This window comes from Aulonocara stuartgranti (assembly GCF_965226115.1).
Source record: "Aulonocara stuartgranti genome assembly, chromosome: 4".
Lineage (NCBI taxonomy): Eukaryota > Metazoa > Chordata > Actinopteri > Cichliformes > Cichlidae > Aulonocara > Aulonocara stuartgranti.
Window position 1 is genome coordinate 5,188,140 of NC_138942.1, and position 21,891 is coordinate 5,210,030.

The 21,891-nt window shown below is 39.7% G+C and overlaps 1 protein-coding gene and 1 long non-coding RNA gene across 2 annotated transcripts in view; both read left to right on the forward strand.

Moving 5' to 3' along the window:
• The window catches only part of cacng2a (calcium channel, voltage-dependent, gamma subunit 2a), an 84,269-nt gene extending 69,752 nt beyond the window's left edge, over positions 1 to 14,517 (forward strand). Inside the window, exons 3-4 of the mRNA XM_082529389.1 lie at positions 8,782 to 8,922; positions 13,698 to 14,517. Of these exons, the coding sequence (XP_082385515.1) occupies positions 8,782 to 8,922; positions 13,698 to 14,233 (677 nt within the window). The 3' untranslated portion in view covers positions 14,234 to 14,517. The remainder of the gene's footprint in view (positions 1 to 8,781; positions 8,923 to 13,697) is intronic.
• Positions 10,380 to 12,595, forward strand: LOC309704322. Its single transcript, XR_014276191.1, has 3 exons — positions 10,380 to 10,463; positions 11,237 to 11,360; positions 11,502 to 12,595. It is a non-coding gene; the product is annotated as an uncharacterized lncRNA (long non-coding RNA).
• Positions 14,518 to 21,891: the final 7,374 nt, after the last annotated feature.

Sequence of the window (21,891 nt, forward strand, 5' to 3'; positions counted from 1 at the left end):
GGCTCAATAAAATCACAGTAGGTGGGATTTAGTCCATCTGGGGAAAGTAAACTTATGCGGCATTTCTCATTTCAGCTCCTGACAGAAGAAGAAGGGAAAAAAACAGTCATATTGTTGGTAAATAGAAAAGTGCCAATCATCACAAGGCAAACAGACACCAAGCAGTAGGAGAAGAAATCAATTAAAGTTTGAGAAAAGCAGTGACTTTTAATTTTATTGGTCTTTACAGAACAATTTATACTTTAAACTGGCATCTGCATCATCAAATGTAGATAAGAAATGGATGTATAACAGAGAGGTAGTGTAAAGTACTGTGCTGGTGCCATACAGAGCTTTCCAAATGTATCAAAAACAGGTTTACCATCCTGAAGTTTCTGGAAATCAAACTCAGCCTCCTCAAACCAAATTATCAGCAGACAGCACAGCTAAAGTCAAATATAGTATAAGCCATGATACGGCTTTTAATGTAAGTGCAAGTGAGAGCTGCAAGAAGCATTCATCACCAGAAAAGTTCCTAAACTTATGTCACGACATAAAACAGTCGAGATGCTCCGCTCTCTGTGACGGTGACCTCAACCTAAATCAAAACTGTGACCTCGGTGCTAATCACAGGACTCCAGAGAGTATCCTTTCATGTGCTCTGAAGTCAGGGCTTCAGAAACAAAATGCACCGCGAAGGTCACTGCCGTCATTACATATTAGCACAGAGGTTAAAGCTGTCATTTGGATGGGATTGTTGAGATTGGCAGTGATTTGCCACTCATTTTACCCTCCTCTCTTAGCAGCTGTCTGTCAGAATTAAGCCACTTTGCTTGATAATAATTATCAATGAGACCTTTTCTATTTGCTGTGAAGATATAGCACTTGTGTAGATTATAAGCATCACTAAATGTGCACAAACAGTCATATAAAGCTAGCAGACCTTTGTATGAACCTTTCTTGGTTTCTGTAAAAGAGTTAAACTTCATTCACCAAGGTCAGGATTGTCAAATGCACGGCCTGCAAGCCAGAACTGGCACACGGCTGGGTTTAATGTGGCAGGTGTGCAGAAGAGAATAACTTTTCCTTTTTTGCAGTAAAAACGCTAAGCCCTGATCAACAGAATCAACTTTTCAGGATTTCCTTACCTGGATGATTAAGTGTGCATCAAGACTTTTTTTAACAGTAATTTCATCCAGAAAAGCACTTGTAGTTTATGGATCATGACTTGTGATGATGTCATGATCCAAGTTCTATCTTTTCATCTGAGCCAGAGGTGTGAGTAATTGTCACTTTTACAGCCATCTTGCTGTCACAGACATGCAGTGCCTGCTATTCAGACACATTCATTTGATTGACAACAGCTGTCTTTTGTTTTTGTTTATTGTTGGGGGGGGGGGGGGGTTTGGGGGGGGGGATTTAATAGCAGATTGACTGAATATAGACAGTCAGATTTGTTCATTAAATCTGAACATTTTCTCCATGCAGCTATACTTCCTTATGATGAAAAACAAAGCTTGTTTCTTTGTTTGTTGTACATAGCTTACAGTACAACAGTTTCACTGGTCTTACCCACTAAAACTTTGGCTGCATGCTGCCCATGAACTAAAATCAGTTTGAATGTGCTGACCTAGACTACTTACAGTATTACAGTGCATCAGTATTTGCAGTGCAATCACTGACAAGGGGGAATGCATGCACAATTCAACTGTCTAAATAATGTTTTTGTTCCTAATTTGCTTTCTTTTTGTGTTTGTTTGTTTATTTTTACATCGTTGTAACAGTACCTTTACTTGTCCTGATGCACGCTCAGTCATCCAGCACCTTTACAGATTCTTCCAATCGTCATTTATCTTGGCCTTGGTGCAGTTCCTCATTTCATCCTCTAACTGAATAAAGTCATTTGAGGCCATGCCTTTAAGGTAGTAGTTTTCAAACTGGTGAGATTTATGTAACTAAAATTTTGTTTAACTGTTTATGGGTTCATTTGTTAATTAAGGATGGATGTGTGTCAGCCCTGCGACAGAGTGATGACCTTTCCAGGGTGTATCCCACCTCTTGCCTATAGATGGATGGATGGCTTTCATTATCTGGAACTATTTAAAGCCATGTTTAAATAATCCACTAAAATTTATTTAAAAAACAGTTTGTGCAGATACAAATTTCTAATCAGTAAGAAATCATGTATGTATATCAGAGACAGCATGCATTAATTGTAAATGTGTAAAAGAAGGACAAAGAGGTGGCGTATCATAGACCTGTCCTTTCACCACTCACCCATCCACAGCAGTGACTATTCCCCGTGTATCTGTCAGCCTGTCAGTCTCTCTGCCTGCGTCCCCCTGGGGATGCTTCTCTGCTTAAGCATCCCTCCAGGCAGGATCCAAAACTCTGACGGGGGCTCAGCTGATCCTATAAAGATGGAAAGTGAAGATGTGAAATCCTGAGAATGTAGTTTGAGAAAGGACTGGTTTTAAATAGGTGGCCTCTCAGACATGCAGCCTCACTGCCTGGGGGCATAGTTATTTGCCCAGTCTTTATCCAACAATTCCCATCCTCTGTCCTCACTGCAGGCAACAAGCTGCTCGGAGACACAGCTATGTGAGCTTCATACAAACGAACGATAAGTGAGCACTGACACACTCAGTATTACACGGGAGAACAGAGTGCATCCTGGCATGAAAAATCTGCAGGGACTTCAGCCTTTCTTTCTGAGATAGCGCGTGGTCAGCCAAACCCAGGGGCATGTTGGCGCAGCCTGATCCCAGTGAAGGCTCACTGCATGCTGGGAGGTCACTCTGAAGGTCGCTGCACTTTTCAGCGCACTGCTAAACATGGATGTTAGCACATGGGATGCAGAGGACCGGAGTGGCACTGCAGGCCAGCTGACCTTCGAAGCCATGCAAATGAGTTGGAGCTTCTCGTCTTGGAACTACACAGCATCCCTTTCATTGCTTTCAGGATTTCACAGAAGCTCTCATACCTGAGGCACTCGTTCTGCAGAGACAAGAAGGGCTCAAATATTAAAGGCTTATAAAGGGTCTGCTTACATTTGCTAATGCTTATTGTGCTGTTGACTATACACTGAAAGGATTAGTTTGCTTGTTTAAGGGTTCATAAGGTGTTGCTTCATTACTATATATAAAATAACATGTTTATAAGCATTTATTTTTGGATTAATAAAAGCACATCTAATATTAGATATCTAACCAATTGCCTTTGGGGCTGAATGCTTGTTTATAACCCAGTCATTCCTTTCTGGGTTTCATGTCTTGAATTTCACAGCTTGAGTACCCAATCAGTCGTGAATTTTCATGTTCATAATAAGCTTGTCAACACTAATTGTTTATTTATTCAGTTGTTAATTTTGTAGCAATTAAATTTCACATTTAGATTCAAATACTGATGGACATTTAAATTAATAAATACAATCTGTAAAGGCTTAGCAGCAGCTTTAGGAATCAAAGCCGTCGGCTGTTGTTCTGGACTAAGATGGACAAAATTCTCAGTTACATTTTGTTGCTAACCAATGTGCGTATCAGCTGATTAGTGAAATAAAGTCAAAATCGGCTTCCTTTTCCTCTCTAAGTTTGTCTGCAACTGAGCCTCTCTGAGGTTTCCTCAACTTTGGTGTCACCTTGAGATCCCGCACCGTTAAACAGCCCCACTGTCAACAATCAATAAATTTGGTTGGCCCTCTGTCCCTCTTTTGTCCCTGCAAATGAAGCTGATGGATGAAAAAGAGCCCCCGTGCCCTCACGCAGGTAATGTGCTGTGAATGGCCAGGTCAATACTTTTGGGGTTAACGGGAGAGGTGGTGAGGGAGGCAGAGAGTGAGGGGGAGGCATTTAGGAAGAGTGGTGCGTTTAGAGTGGGACACAGGAGCGGGGTCAACTCTCAGGACAACTTAATATTTAATCATCCCCCCTCACTGGTTACTCAAAACCCCACAATCCCCTGTGGATGAGCAAGGAGACAAGCGGGAGAGAGGGGGGAGGGCGAGATGACACTTTATCTCTCAAACTGCCTTGTGCTTTGACTGAGTGCAAATTAAGTGAGAGAGAGAGAGAAATGGGGGGGAAGACAAAGAAAAAATGAGATGTGGGACGTTTGCTGTGTGACAAAGTTGGCGAGATGACTGTGTGCAGCAGACAGAGACAGACACATGAAAGAAAAATGGAAGGTGGCGAATAACGGCATTAAAGTCTTCTTCATCATACAGATTGGAGCTCAGTGGCCGGGCAAGGTTAAATATAACGATAAGTACATCGTGATGTTGAATGATGGCATGATGGATGTGGGTGGGGCAGGGAGCAGAGACATTACAATGTCAGGTCAGAAACAGTTTCATAAAGGTGCTACTGATCCGTGAATCTCTTCAGCTCAGTCATTTTCATCCTATTATCCAAAACCAGGTGCTCCAGGTCTTTTGTTTTGATCAGCTAGGATGAATTTAAAGGAAATGTCAGAAACATGAATGCTCTCTAGGTCCTTTATAGATCAAGCACTAAGGTTTCACATATTAAATCGTTTCTATCCATGTTGCTCATAGCAGAGAAATTTTAACAAATACCACCTCATTGAAGCTCTCCATAGATTTTTCCACTTAATTGTTCTCATTTCAATGCCCAAAAGAGTTCTTCCTGTAATTTCTGGCACCCATGTGACACCACAAATGGAAAGTAACTTTAATGGCGGGATGTTTAGTTTTAGAATCATTTGCTTGTCTTTGGTATGCTGGATGATTAACTTGAATTTTTAACTAAAATTTAAGGGTCTGATTTTATGTTTTGCCTGTACCCTACCAGAGGGTAGAATCAGGAGATGCTGGAGTGATTATATCTCTCAGCTGTCTTAGGAACACCTCGGTGTCCCCTCAGAAGTCTCTGTGTTTGCTTAGACTGCTTCCCGTGAAATCTGGAGCAGCAGGAAATAGATGGATGGAATATATCGGATTTTTTATTTTTTGTAATTGAATTCATCAGCATTGATTTTACAATATAAAAGGTAAAAAAAAATAAAGTCAAACAGTTTTTTGTTTCCATGCAGTATCTCATAATTTCTTTTTTTAAGTACATTACAAGTTGTTTAAATAGTAACATCCTAAATAAAAAGTATGGCAGCGCATTCTTACATCATTTAAAAATATACAAGTGAATCCATAAATCCTAAAGTAAAGAGCATTTGTGTGACAGTGTGGGCCTTGCATTCATTGTCCCAGATGGCCATTCAGACAAACATTATTTAAACAAATCCAGTCTGCATTTTTTGAACAGATTTTTCTGTGTAAAATGTAAAAGCAGCAGTTTTTTTATTGTAATTTATTTGATAACTGTCGTCTCATCCATGTACAGCGCAGAACAGAATGAACATCGTACTTTATTTAATTTTTTTCAGGCTGTTGGCAGTTTTGGAGATAAAAAAATAATAATTGTTTGTCAGCTCTGGGATCATTATAATTAATTCTATATATATGTTTGGATCTATTAACAAACCCACCAAATGTCATATACTCATTAAAATTTAAAATATCAAATAATGCATGAAAGTGTGAATCCTCTAGGGATGAGGAGCGGTTTCGCTTTGTTTTTGTTTTGGCCTCGTAATGCCCGGAACAGAAAGGTCATGGGGTCACCAAAAATCATTAGCATTCATCCTCTGGGGGAGCACAAATCACCATACTGAATTTCAGGTCAGTGTGGTCACTAGATGTTGAAATATCTGCTCTGGACCAGCAGTGTTGGATGACACTGCTGTCCGTTACACCACTTTACATAACATCCAAAAATACAGTCATAGGCTGTTATCCAAATAGGTGCTATTTTCATACAATGGTACCTTTCACACCAAAGCTGAATGTTCAGTCTATGAAACCTGTGAACAATGTGCCTCCTCCTGAGCGCTGTCAGTGGGATGTGGATCTATAATGTAAGTATTTTTATTATTTTCTCACCTGCTCCCTACCTGCTTTTTGCCACTTTAACAGCCTTTTTATGTGAAAACCTGATGAAGACATATCCTTAAATTTTGTTGCTGATTATTTTTCATATTAGCTAATTGTCACGCAATCATTACTTGTTGTTAGTTTGTGGTTAGGTCCTCGTTACCTGGCTATACCCTTTCCACACTTTATATGCTGAAAATCTTAGTTGCCAATGTCAGAGAAAGGATGCATGTCCTATCCAAACCTCTGTGTGCTCACTTCACTTTCTGCACCACTGCTTATGCAGTGTAGCCCACTCCGGCACTGCTGCTGCCAACCATGCACTGAGCTCAGCGTGAGTTTCAGTTGGTTTAGAGATACAGGAGGGAATTAGACCAAAACCCTTTGTCATGGTCTCAACAGACTATCAGCACCATGTTATCTTTCTTGTGTTTGTCCATATCTCAGCTTTATGCTAAACAAGACCTCAATTCTTGATTTTTGGCTGATGTAACCAATGCGTCCTCAAGCTTAGCTTTGCCATTACCACCTTGGTGTTTTGAAAGGGAAAAGGGTGGATATGAGTGAGAAACTAAGAGACAGTGTACTGTTTTAATCCAGCAACTTGTCAATAGTTGTTCCATCTTTAAACTTTATCATGCTTTTTGGCCTTAGTTGGGCCCATTATTCACAAAATCAACATTATGTTGTGTTGACTATAACTTGAGACTAACAGTTGAAACTGTGACCTTATCAGGAAATTGTCTGCTAAAGTCATAGATTAAGTTAACCAGTGATTGTTTTTCCCCTTAGATTTCAAACAGACATTTTTTCTGCACTCACAGGAGTCGCCCTCTGCTGGCTATTAGAAATAATGCAGCTTTAAGGCACTTCCTCACTGGCCTTCACTTTTCAGTCTGAGGAGTTATGGCCTATATCAGTTTATTCAGCCAATTAAATTACTAAGAGACTAATCACAGCATGGTTACAATTTGACAAGAACTTCTGTTTTGCCCTTAGTGAATTTCCAAGTTGTTGAGCTTCTATAAGAGCTATTCAAACTGGAGCTCTGTATTATTGTGGATGATATGAGATATATGTTTTTAAATACATGCCTTTTTACTTACCAACAGACTTACTGTATTTCAGTTTTGTCACAAGTGTCATATCAAAACTTTGTGGGTTTTTGTCATCTTTGCCTATAAAACTTTAGAAGAATTCATGACTGAATTTATCAATGTTTTCAGGTTTGAATGTCAGAAAACACCCTAGGGCATTATCACAAAGATAGACATAGCTATTATATTATCACCTATTAGTTTTAGACACTCGCATCTCTTTTTCCTTTCAGAGTTAGATATAATTATATTGGGATAAGAGGGTGAAGGGATAACTTATCAGCCAAGAGTAGAAAGATTGCTGCACACATAGAGTGTAGGTTGCAATGCACAGACACAGATACCTGCTAATTAGTGCAAAGTGACATACAAATAATGTACTGGAATTGCCTTCATCAAAACAAAGGTACATCCTTTTTGAATGCCAGAGCTGCAGTTTTTGACACATTGATGCTGCCTTCATTTATCAGCTGTAGAGTTTGCTGCTTGGATTAAATTGATGAAGATAGTCTTGAGTGAGATCAAGAAATCAAGCAGCCAACTCTTTTCTAATTATTATTCATTTTTTATTATGACGGCATCCATCGCATACACTTTGCAGAGCCTCAGCAGTCACCTATCTTGCTGTAGTTACCAGTGAGAGCCCAGTGGAGGGTAAACGCCCTGCCAGCTGTGGCCACCACTGGCATTGCAGCTGTTAGCTGATGCCAACCAGCCCACCTGAGGGCACAAGGTAGCTTTCCCACTGAGCCAGCAATCAGCCAAGAAGTCTCACGGTGCTCAGCGGGAAGGAGACAAACGGATCCAGGATAGAGATCAAGTGAGGAGGGAAGTGATGAATGGCGGCGGGTAGGCAGGCAGAAGGGCCGCTGGGACCTCCAGCTGGTCCCCATGGAGGTGCAAGCGGCCAAGCTCCACACAGAGCCACCCAGCCCCGTGTCAGCACTTTGGGGAGAAGCTGAGAAAAGTGCTGAGGCGGCAGCAACGTGGGGAGATGAGGTGAAGTGGTGAAAATTTAACCACCCTGATGAAAGTCTAAGTGTGCATGTTAAACAGGCGAGAGGGGGAGGGATGGGGGAAATTGAAGTGTGAGAGGCAAAAGTATGGCAGGAGGTGACTGTTAGAGAGAAACTGTGTGCTTCTCAAACTCTAATTTTACCTGACACCCCAGGGTGCAGTGCAGCTCTTTTATGACCCTGGTTTGACCTCAAAAGTAACATCTTATCCCGTTTCCATTTTTTTTCCTCATGATAATTAGCTGCAAGGACACTGTTTTGTTTCAAAGACAGAGGCTGTATCCCTCTGCACTGCGGCCTGGCTCATATACATGCCAGAGTCTCGTAGCGCTTTTGTGGACCGCCTTTCACATGAAGCAACCGGTTTGCTCTGTGGTGTGTGGAGAAGTGTGCAAAGGAAGAGAGAGGTAGAGTCAAGCAGTGTGATTACATAAGGTTGGGTAACAGGCTCACTGTGGGGATACACACTCACTAGACAGTGTTGATGGAGTCTTTCACAGGCCTGCTGGGGTGTTGATTAGGATGTGCTCACAAACAAGGACCAGATGCTGAAATGGATCTTAATATGCTTTTCTGTCTTTGTTTGTCGCTCCCTCTGATTTATGCTCATCCCTGCCATTTCCCCCACTTTCTTTTTTGCCCTTTTGGCTGTCCTCCCTCTGTGTGTACACCAAATCACATCCCATTCTCCATTGGCCTCCCTCTCCCCAATTTTTTCCCTCTCCCGTCTTCCACTGATTTCCAGGTGCGGTGCGAGCCTCCAGCATCTTCCCCATCCTCAGCGTCATCCTGCTCTTCATGGGAGGCCTGTGTATAGCTGCCAGTGAGTTCTACAAGTCACGCCACAACATCATCCTCAGCGCAGGGATCTTCTTTGTGTCTGCAGGTCAGTCAAACACCCGCAAAATGAAACAAAAGCTTGAGAATTTGTCAAACCATCTGCACTAATTTTGAACTGGCTGCAGACAATCATTCGCACTCACAGTCAAGCAGGCCAATTTAGAATCAGTTAACTTAGCATGCATGCCTTTGATATGTATGTTTAGTTAACTTGGAGAAACCAATGCAAACACAGAAAGGTGGTACATAAGAACCCAGGGGTTTCTTTGAGGCAATAGTGCTAACTAATGCACTGCTCTTTTTCTATGTTATGTTCTGTCATAAAGTATTCACACTGGCATTTACTGGACAACATATATTTAAGTACTGTGTTTGATATGGCAGTATCAGCCCAATGTATCAGTCAACCCTCTGTATTTATAACCCCATTTTTGAATTCATCATTCATCTGTTTCATGAAAAACATGGCATCTTTTCACCCCAAAGCAAATAAATAACATCAGAATGCACTGACATGTAGATGAAATGTACATTTAGTTTGGGTACAAGCATATGTGCTCTAATTACAAAGCAGACAAGTACAACGCACGTAAAATTGCTTTTACTGAGCAACAAATTCACTATTTTGATGCAATACAAGAAATCAATCAAACATATTGTCTTTGCTTTTGCAAACTGATGGTCACTTTACCTTAAATGCCACATAACAGTTGAAACCAGCAGGTATTATTCATAATCTGTTACGATTATCTGCTTAAAGAAGGGATAAACATTAAACTGTTGGAAGCTGGAGGTTAGACTACATCTACACTGTAAACCAAATGTTCAAAGTAATTAAATACATTAAGAAAATGTCAACTTAATTTTTTAAAAACAGTCCTACTAACTCAAATAGCTTATGTTCATCTAAAATTTTCTTACATTTGAATTAGTTCATAATTTATTGTTTTGGATCAACTTCAACTATTTTGGCTATTAAGTGCCCGCTACTTTTACTAATTTATTTAAATTATATGGCCGACATCTTTGGAAGGTTTTGATTCCTGGTGTCAGTTTGAACCCCAAATATAAAAGATATTTGTTTTTAGTCTGCTATAGCAGCTGGGTTGATTCAGATTCTGGGAAAAGACAATGAGTGAACAGGGACCGAGAATTAAAGTGTCCTTGTCTTTTATTAGTTGCTCACAGGTTCTTTCACTAACATTATCCACAAAGTTTAACAAATTGTTTTTGTTTGGGGTTTTGTTTTGTTTTGTTTTTTGGGGGTTTTTTTGCTCTTTTTTTGTCGCTTTTATTTTTTTTTTTGGAACATTTCATAAACATTTTAAACATTTAAAAAACAATTGAAAATTATTCATTTAGTGCAGTGCAGTTATTAGGCCATTATAAAAATCTGCATCAACTGCAAGCTTTAAAAACAATAACCTGACCTTTTTATCTAGGTTTGTTTTGTACTAATAAAGACTCCACTAATGCTGTAATTTCCTGTCAAATATGGAGGTCCGCCCATGTGTCTGCAGTAGTTTGATTTTAAAATGTGAGTGGGTGGGACTGAAGACTCATTGAACCACCAATGTTTGTATCACAGTAAGTATTCTACTTTTCTTTAGATCTCACTTTTTTCCAACCCATTTTAGTGAAATGTCAGCAAAGCAATTCTCATTCAGTGACACCGTTAGCTAACAGTTAATAAGCTAACAGCTAATAAGATGAGTTCACCGTGGTAGCTGAGACAGACTGCTACATTTTTACTATAGACAATGTGTTATTCTGAGGTATTTGATTTTTTTTGTCCTTTTTTGATACAATGCTCTCTGTCCTATATAAACATTATGATGAAGTCTTTCAAACTTAAGGGGACGGAATTAATGAAAATTTCAGAACTGGAGAAAAAGTGACATAAGCTGGTAAAAGCAAAGAGAAGTTAACCTTTCGTGATATGACCATGTAGAGCAGGGGTGTCCAACTCCAGGCCTCAAGGGCCGGTGTCCTGCAGGTTTTAGACGTGTCCAGCTGATTTAAATGGCTAAATGAGCTCCTCAACATGTCTTGAAGTTCTCCAGAGGCCTGGTAATGAACCAGGTGTGTTGACACAGGGTGATATCTAAAACCTGCAGGACACCGGCCCTTGAGGCCTGGACTTGGACACCCCTGATGTAGAGAGATGGATAAACTTTTTAGGGGGGGGATATGTTACTTCAGCCTTTTGAAAGTCAGAATTCTCGTTTCAGTGTCTTTCAACAACATCTAATATTACCAGAATCCAAATGTGTTAGCTACTTCACTCAATTTGATGAGAGGCATAGGTTCTTGTTCTCACCATAGCAAAGGTCATAACTTGCAGTTTTTTTCCGATGTAGGTGTACTCAAAGCACCAACCTTCAAAGGGGTTCAAACAGAACATGCCCAACACGTTCCACGCCAAACCTAATGGCCATCTGATTCAGTCAATTACTTTTTTCAAATAGAAGTATCCTAATACAGGTAAGACAGCAAAAGTTTTGGCTGAAATGTAAAATGTTAATAATGAAAAGAGATTTGAAATGAACCTCAAACTGAGACTTTGAATTCTATTCTTGAATTCACTTTGCTTTAATTTTTAGCTTTCCTCTTTCTTTTCTCCAGCCTTACAGCTCAACCTTCAACATCATCTGTCCACTATATCCAATATTCCTCCTCTGCACACGCCCAGACCATCTCAGCTTTTCCTCTTTATTTGTCACTGGGGTTCAGTGGACTCAGAACAGATTACAGTCTAGAACACAGATCATCTGTTTTTACCTACCCACGTGTAGTTTGTTCTCAAAACAACTACAAAATGCAGAGTTGTAGCTAAAATAATACATGGCTTTTGAACATAACTCCGACACAACAAAGGTTCCTGGATGGTGCTTAAAGACTTAACGTATTATAAAGATTTGCAGAATCTCCTGCGTCACAACAAGTATAAACCACTTTTCTGATGAAAATGATTATGATGATTAACTGGAGAGGTGATCTGTCATACAATAGTCCTGTGAATTAGAGAATTAGTTTGTGATCACATTCTCTGATTCATTCAGGACGAATCAAATGAGCCATATCTGAGATGATGCCACGGCCCTCGTTATAGTAATCTTTGCCAAAAACCCACTTCATTACCAGACTGTGAAAGTCCTTCAGAGTGACTTTGTGGAGGTCTCCCAAGAACTGCTGATGAACTTCTTAGTCATGTTTGGAGTGATCTGTGCACTACACCTACTACTACAACTATTACCAAGGGACTGAACAACACTGTATTCCTTGAGAGTACTCTGTAATCTGGTAAACTGTTCCCCAAAAGTGTGCATCACCGTCTCAGAGCACAGTATTGTTTTTGTTGTTTTATTTTATTATTTTTGTTGCAATAACTGAACTTCAAGACATTTCTGATGGTCATTATTTTGAATATGAATGTTAACAAAGCAGGTTGTAAAATAACAGAACCAGGACGGTTGTACATAAGCATTTAAAAATGTAGCATTTCATCAGTTTACAGTGTAATTAGTCACATCTGCTATTTGAAAAAGACATATGTCTTTAGCATTTGATATTTTTGAATATTAACAGTGCAGTGTGTCATCAGTGGAGGCCAAGAAAATACTGTTGAACTGAAGAAATGTGCTTTTAAATTTTGAAGTACACAATTGGTTTTTGTACAGTTTGTATGACATGTTTTTGAGTTTTCAGTGTCCAGATCTTTGAGTTTTGTGTAATTAAAAAAGATCACAAAAGTGAACAACAAATGTGACTGTGTTTCACTCATTCCTTTTAGGTAATGTCAACTTGTTCTCATGGCAGATATGAATGAAAACTTTAAGTTCTAGTTACTAAATATTTTTCAATGTAATTATTAAACATTTTACTTTTATTTTAGTGAAAAGGGTAAATGTGAAATGTACACAATATAGTAGAGTTCTGATAAACTGAAACATTTAAGTTCATCAACAAGTTCTGCTAAATTCTTTGGGTTTACAGTGTACTTCAAAATGAGATCAAGTGAATATGTTCCCATAGAGTGTAAATGAGGGAAGCTGCTTGCTTGGCTCTGTGTAAAGGTAACAAAATCTCAGATGCACCCTAATTTTTACTGCACAGACACGATGTTGGTGTTTTTCCTCTCAGTATTTGCTATAAAGTACTTTTTTAAAACTTAATGTTCTACACCATGAATTCAAAAGGCCATGCTGAAAACTCTCGGGCTGCTGGTCACGTCTGTCACTGCAGCTACAAGTCACTTCTTCTCTTCCCTTCCTTTCATTTCTCTTGGTCCTGTTGCTAGGCTAAAAACCACCCGTTGGGACTCATCTCTAAAAATATGGTGTCCCTGACACACTTTCCCTACAATCCATCTTCCCAGAAATACCATGTCAAACATTTCTGTGTGTGTGACTAAACTAAAAAGGCAAAGTAAGATATATAGATGGAGACGTAAATATATATAAAGAGATCATATATTTGGATATATGTTCAGACACAGAATATATGCTTTATTTCAATCTAGACAAGACATAAATGTCCTTTTTTGCCACAGAAAGGGCAAAGATTAAGACTGTAACATCAGCCGTGTTGGATGAGGAGTTGGACAGGATTAGCAGACTGTGTACAGTGCCTGAATCAGCACTCTAAACATATTTGGTGTGAGCGTGAATGGTAAGTTACCAGGATTAAAGGCTTGAGTTCATCTTGACTGATACTTTGTGTCTTGTTTTCTCTTTGTCTTTTTTCCTCTATCTTTTTTTCCCAATAAATCGACAATTCTTCCCTTATTTTGTGCCCATCTTACATCTCCCAACACGTCAGGCCTGAGCAACATCATCGGGATCATTGTGTACATATCAGCCAACGCAGGAGACCCTTCAAAAAGTGACTCGAAGAAGAACAGCTACTCTTACGGCTGGTCTTTCTACTTCGGTGCCCTCTCCTTCATCATGGCTGAGATGGTGGGCGTCTTGGCCGTGCACATGTTCATCGACCGCCATCGACAGCTGCGAATAGGGGCGCGCGCGGCCGACTACCTCCAAGGCTCGGCCATAACACGGATCCCCAGCTACCGCTACCGCTACAGACGCCGCTCGCGCTCCTCCTCCCGCTCCACAGACCCGTCACATTCTCGCGACACCTCGCCGATGGGCCTCAAGGGCTTCAGCGCGCTGCCATCCACGGAGATCTCCATGTACACGCTTCCCCGGGACACCCTCAAATCCTCCGGCACACCAACCGCCACCTACAACTCTGAGAGGGACCACAACTTCCTGCAAGTCCACAACTGCATCCAGAAGGACTTGAAAGACTCGAGCCACACCAACACAGCGAACCGCCGCACCACGCCTGTATGAGAGAGTCGACACAGGCCAGGCCAGCACGGCGGAGACCAGGAGACACGGAAACCCCTGTGGGTGGAGAACGCCCCAGGAGAAGATGGATTTCCATGTTTATAGACATTTGTTCTTTTTGTTCAGCTGCATGACTTTTCCATTACCATTGTTGAGAGAGTTTCAACAAGTCTGCTGTGTTCCTGGATTGAATGGCAGAGGACTGAGAGTGGGACAGGATGTCCCAAGGAAGTGAGCTCTGTCAGGTATTTTTGAGCAGGATTTGTTTGTGAGGTTCGGGGCGCTGACAGGGAGGGTGGGAGGGGTGGGCATTTATGAGACAAAGAATTGGTTTCATCATTTCATTGCCCTTATGGTTGACAGTATTGCCCCACAAGTTTGGTTGGAGCAACAGGTCAAGCTCCCCCCTCAGCCAGCCTGCCACCTCTTTTATTTACTGACTGATTTGTTCATTTTTTTTGCATTAAAACTGTGAATTGTTACAGCTTGGGATTCAGTAAGAATTACCCCAATCTGTAATCTCTAACAAAGGTACTATGTATACATATATATATGTATTACTTTTATAAATAAATTATTACGTTAATAATCAAGAGATACAGACTTTACCGAAGCAAAAAAAGAGAAAAAAAACACACACATACACAAAAAAAATCGAGTTAACTAAACCAAGTGCTGTTGTTAATATGAGAAAAGACTCTTTTAGTATGCTTTCATTCGAAGGTCGAGAACAAGAGATGGTCCTTCAGGTAGCAGCAGTACAGCAGCCACCACAGGCAGACGCAGACAGTAGAATAATATCTTTTAATAGAACCTTCTCGTCTTTTTCTTGGTCCCTGTTCACTTTCTTTTTTTATATGGGGGGGTCGTAACGCGAGAGTCGAAACCCCTTAACAGAAAGAGCCAACAAAAGGGGGTTAAAGGTCACACAAAGCGAAGACTCCAAACACGACTTCTGCTAAATAAGAAAGGAAGGAGCAGAGGGCAAGGAAAAGAAGAGGACGCCAAACACAAAAATAAAAACAAGTTAAATATGAAATAGTACAAGAGAAGCTAAGTGACTCACAATTTCAGAAATTAAATGCATGCTATAAAATTACAGCAAATCTGCTCTTGAGAAACTTAAGTTTTAAAGGTTAATAATTATAAAGGGGGGGGGGAAAAGCCAAGGCGCTAAAGTATTAATGTTTTCATGTGTATTTTTCTTATGTTTCTTATTTATTTATTTATTTAGTTCATTACTGCTTTTGTGGGACGAACCAAACAATCTACATGGAACAAAACTGCTTTTTTAAATGGTTTGGTCGATTTCTTTATAAATATATAAATATATGTATGTATGTATGTATTTTATTTTTAAAACTCACACAGCCTTAGTCATTTCTTTGTTTCGTTTGATTTTTAATGTGTTGTTCAAATTGAAGGTGCCAAAACCGAATGATCCTATACTTGGATGCATCAAGTCCTGATGAATAAAATACGAACCCTAGGGGGAACAAATCATCACGTTTCACTGCGTGTCTCTACAACACCTTCTTGTTTGTCGCACTTGTCTGTCTGTCACATTTTGATATCTGAAATGTTGGTCCTTATTAGAGAAGAAAAGAAATACAAACAGAATCAGGCTTGAAAGGAAAGTATTTGTCAAACAGAGCTGTGGTTTTTAGCATTTATAATGTTTTGACTTCATTGTGAATGTGACTTTTTAGCCTTTTATCTAAAATAGATAAGTTCAGGAAAACACATGTCTCGAAGTGCTTGATAACATGACCTAGACCCCATGATATTACAGAGAAAACAATAACAATTCCCAACAAGCAGAGCTTGGCAACTGTGAGGAGTAAGAACTCACTTTTAACAGGAAGCGACCACCTGCAGAAGCAGGAGAAGCAGAGATGTATGACATGCCATGTGATTAACAATGGCATGTAAGCTATGCCTTCTGCTTCCCATAATGAATAAAAGGGAAGCAGAGAAGAAATGCTAAGTGCATCATGCGAAGTTTCCTCAGCAGCTCGAGCCTATAGCAGCATAACTAAAGGCTGATTCAGGGTTCTAAGCATAATCTTAAAAGTAGATGACCTACCGCTGTTCTAGCTGGTGCACCATGGCAGGAGCCTGGTAACTAAAGGCCCCGCCTCCCACTAGAAACTCTACGAACTACAAGTCTGCAGTCTTTTTGGGGAGAAAGATCTTGGACCTGGATTTACAGGAAGCCAATATTTAAGAAAAGAGACATATTGCTCACTGTGACGTTATGATTCAGAGATTTTTAGGGCAGCATATGATAATTCAGTATTTAGAATAGTTTAACTAATTTATTTGTGTTGTCTGGCTTCGTAGAGAACTACAAGTGCACATTTAATGTATGCAGTGGTTTCTGTTTTCTGTTGTTTGTTTGTTTTTTCAATAATATCAGCTAAAGTTTTAATATATATAACGAGAGAGGAATCAGTCCTTGTGCAGAACCCTGGTGAACTCTGACTCTGACTAACTTTTAAGGACTTTTGAAGAGTCCTGATTTATTGGAAGAAACTGGAATGTATCAGATAAACAGGATTTAAACCAACATTATTTATTACTGTGGTGGACTGAAGTCTCTGTAGTAAAATGTCAAATAAGGGAGGACAAGCGCTGAGGTGAGTAACATCCACATAATTATTGTCTCATATTTTTTTTATTTTCAGGTTTACTTATTTAAGAGTTTGGCAAATCCAGTATTTCACAAGGAAAGATGAAAACTACAATAGATGCAGATGCTATAATTACAAAACAAGATTAGGTGAAATGTGAAAAATATTGTGAAATTATGGGGAATAATGTAGGCTACTCCTTTTCAACACGCAAGGCTGTAAAAGGAAGGCCTTTGTAATAAAGGGTTGAAATCCGTTTTTTATACCAATCAGCATTTACAAGATCTCACATCTGCCTATAGCCAAAGACACAAACAGGTCCAGGATCAGAAATCCTGTCAAACTTGTGGTCTGAAGCTTGAGCTGTCAGAGAGAGATTATATTTTTCTGCATTTTGGAAGGTACACTGAACAAACTATAAACTGTTTCTGTTTACTGTTAGCCATCAAATACACTGATGATGAAATTCAGAAAAAATGATTAAGTCCACTTTAAGCACACACTGCTTACAACAAAAGTCACTCGGATTAAATAGGTAACTGGATAATTTCTGGAGCGATTAATATGCTTAGGATGGCAACAGGATATTTAACACTTCTCAATCATGACTCCTTTCTACCATACGCTAATCTCAGGTTTCTTCAGCTGATCGGGTCTTCAGCAACGTTATGTGGCGAAAAAATTAGGTCACCTGACCACCTAGATATACTGAATGACCAGGCTTTTCCATCAATTGATTTGTTTTCTTCCCTGATGGCACAGACATATTCTAAGATGGCAATGCCAGGATTCATCAGGCTCAAATTGGGACCGTGTGGTTCAGGGAGCATGGGGCATCATTTTTCACACAAGGATCGGCCACCACAGAGTGTAGACCTTAAGTCCAATGAGAATATTGAAAATCTAGCATCAATACAAGATTTTGGTAAATAAATAAATAATGCAACATTGGACAGAAATAAATGTTTTAACTCAGTATACAGACATTTTTTCCATCTTTTCTTTACAGAACCATTTTGGTGTTAACCTTATATAGTATATGGAATAAAGAAATGCCAGGAGTTTGATAGAGGGCTATTTTTCAGACACTGAATATCTATACAAAATATTTGCTATTTGGCATCTTCCTTCTAAAAAATATTGGCATCAGCCTTCATACACCCATAAAAATAAAAGCTGAGCTGTCAGACATAAAACCATGTGTGCTCTGCTAAAATCAGGGCCTCAGCCTGCTGTTGTAAAATTGTGATAACACGCTGTAATCGACCACTGGGAGCTGCAATCCAAAAAATATCACCATTGCCCATCAAATGTCTGACTTTACCTCGTTTAAAGCATGACAATATCTCTGTTTAACAAAAAGCAGCTCAAACCATAAATTTACAAAACAGGCTGTCTGGGAGTTTTATCTCTTGTGCTTTACAAACACAGCTCTTTTACACAGTAGTGAGCACATTTGTTCCTTTCTTTCTAAAAAGCCTCAGAGAAGCCTGCATGTTCGATGCAAACAGCAGTGGCATCTTTCTGCATCGAGGCATCCCCAAGAAAGAAACACGGGTTTGCAATAACACAGTTCTACCAGAGGTTTGCCTGCAAAAAGAACATCCAAAACCTTTCTACACCACCAGCCTAAAAGCATTGCTTTCAGAGCCTAAAACACTGCTGCAAGCGTGTGAAGTGCTAACTGTACGCTGTTGAAGCAGGTGTACAAAGCAAATCTATTTGTGAGACAAAAGGCAGATTGTTCTTCAGCATGTGTTTCTTGTGCAGAGACAAGTCAAACCACTGAAATACATATAAATCAAAGGATTTGCAGACTTCTCTGTGAAATTATGCTCTTAGATATCCTCTAAGCTCTGGACACTTTCAGATTCATCAAATAAGAGGGCAGAGAAAAGTTTCTCTTTAAAAATGTGCTGAGATCCTAATAAGCCATTATCTGAGTTCATGGACACGAGCTGCTCCCCATAAATTTGAGGGGAAAATGTGTCAACGTAGCAGTCCAAATGAATAGGGCTTCTTTATGTATAGCTTCCTTTATTCAGAATTCATAAGCAGAAGCCATTTTACAAGCCTGGATTACATTAAAGAGAAAGTGTGTGTGTGTGTGTGTGTGTGTGTGTGTGTGTGTGTGTGTGTGTGTGTGTGTGTGTGTGTGTGTGTGTGTGTGTGCGCGCGGAGGCGCCTTAGAGGTACAGCTTCCTCACAAAGCAGCACCTGGCCTCGGTGCAGCTGTCTGAATGTCACATTTTTAATATGTTTTAGGAATGAATAAGTTTTTTTTCTTTTTTTACTTTCCCCTCTCAGCTTTGCCCGAGTATATCATCTTCATTTTGTCATGCTGTCTTCTCTGACTTCTCGCTCATAACTTTTTCCAAATCAGTGTCTTGGCTTGTCACGCTATGCAGTGATTTGGACCTGCCAGACAGTAGGCAGACACAGGGCCATAAATGTCCGTGAAACAATACATCAACTGTGGTATCGCAGATTGGAAGGGCAAGGACAAGTTCAGCCCTTATTTCTAATTTGGAGAGAGTTTAAGTTGTCACCTTTTAAATCATTGTTATTCAGGAAAGGTGTCCTCAGGCTTCGCTCTTGGTTTCAGTCTTATTTTACACAAATGCTGGCAGTGCCTGCTAGTTCTAATACATAAATTGTGGTTGGAAACCAAAGAATGTTAACACTCATTGGCCACGTTATTAGGTAAACTTCTTCAGCTACTTGTTAAAGCAAATAATAATCAATCACAAGTGAGCAAGATAACAGGATGATGTTCATGGCATGGTTAGTAGACACGCTGGAGGAGTTTTGTCAGAGAAAAATGGTCCGACTGCTTTAAACTGACAGGAACTCAAATAACCACTTGTTACAACTAAAGTATGCAGAAGAGCATTTCTGAATGCATAAAACGGTCTTGAAGCAGCAGAAGACTACGCCAAGTGGAAAAGTCCACATTCACCAGATCTCAGTCCAACAGAGCACCGTCAGGATGTGGTGCAACAGGAGATTCACATCCTCTGTAGCTCACAGATCTGTAGCAGCTGTGTGATGCTATCATGTCAACATGGACAACAGTGCCCTTGCCCATAGAAAACCCATATAGAAGCAAGAATTCCCAGAGTCCATGTAGGATAAATATAACTTTGCCCCATCCACATAGCTCCACAGTTCAGCTACACGCTGTGGGCCCACAGAGGCAATTTTATTCATATAGCGCCAAATCTCAACAACAACAACCCAGCCTCAAGGCGCTGTATATTGTAAGGTTAAGACCATACAATGATACAAATAAAATCTCAACAATCATATGACTCCTTATGTGCAAGTGCTTTGGTGACAGTGGAGATGAAAAACTCACTTTGAACAGGAAGAAACCTCCAGTAGAACCAGGCTCAATTCTGGATTTTACAGGGCCAACGAAAAGAAATGAATATAGGAGAAATCTGCTCTCTGTTTCTAGTCCCTGTAAGTACTCTTGCTGCAGCATTTTGGATTAACTGAAGGTTTTTTTGGACATATTGAGTAGTTCTATATATTTAATAAATACGCATTGGAGGACATATCCTGATCAAAAATGACTTCAAGATTCCTCACAGTGTTACTAGAGGCCAGTGTAAAGAGGAAACATCTGGCTAGACCCTGCATTTCTAAGATTTTTAGGACCAAGTACAATAACCTCAGTTTTATCTGAATTTAGAAGCAGAACATTAGATGTCATTCAGGTCTTTATGTCTTTAAAGCATTCCTGCAGTTTAACTAATTGGTGTGTGTTATCTGGCTCCATGGATAGATAGAGTTGGGTGTCATCTGCATAGCAGTGCAAATGTAAGCTATGCCTTCTAATTATAGTGCCTAAGGGAAGCATGTATAATGTAAACAGAATTGGTCCTAGCACTGAACCCTGTGGAACTCCATAATTAACCTTTGTGTTTGAAGAGGACTCTCCATTTACATGAACAAACTGGAGTCTGTTACATAGATATGATTCAAACCACTGCAGCGCAATACCTTTAATACCTACCGCATACTCTAAATGCTGTAATAAAATGTGTTTTTAGTATCGAATGCTACAGTATCTAAAGTTGTACGCAGTGAAGAAGTAAAGATCTTAACAAGATATTCACATCTGCAGGAGTAGCAGTTCTGCTCTGTGTTGGAGGTGAAGATGATAACAGCGGGTGAATTATATTGTTAAACTTAATTACATCACTTTCAGAAAGACGTCTACTGTGATGAAATCCATTTCAATGCTGTGTAATCCATTATTGTAAATTTAAATTTTATTAGGAAATGATCAGACGAAAGAGGGTTTTCAGCAAATACTGTTAAATGTTCAGTTTCTATGCTATTGGTCAGAACAAGCTGTAGACTGTGATTAAAGTGGTGAGCGGGTTCTTTTACATTTTGAAAGAAGCCACTTGAGTCTAATAATTATTTTATTTAAAAAAAAACAATCCTGAGATTCAGGCAGAAGCTCTGAGTAAGACCCAGGTGGACAATAGAACAGCAACAAATGAAACTTTTTTGGGGGGGGGAGTTTTCTGGCTAGGGTGGTCAAAGCTAAGCATTGGGCTTTCAAATGAATTAAAACTCTGTCTGGGTCTTTAGTTGATTAACAAGCTAAACAAGTCACTGCTGGTACAACTGGGGAGGGAACCAGAGAAAAGAGTCTGACATTGTTTTGGTAAAGTTACACAACGACTCAGTATTAATTTTAGTGACCTCCAATTGACGTAACCAGCTGTCATTACTGCCAAAGTGAATTATAATTTTATGGAATTTATGTTTACCCTTAGCCAGCAGTTTTAAATTTCCCTCAGTGTCGCCTGTTCTGGCCCCTGGAAGACAGTTGACTATTAGAGGAAGAGCAGTTTTCCATTTGCTGAATGACAACTGTAAAGTAGAACAAGTGGGAAGACTTTCAATGTTTACATAAAACATCCTCCTCTTTTCTTCAGTTTCATACAGAGAGTAACTAGATGAGTACACAGTTTTGTTTTCTTTGTATAGCAGGAGTTGTGCAGAGGG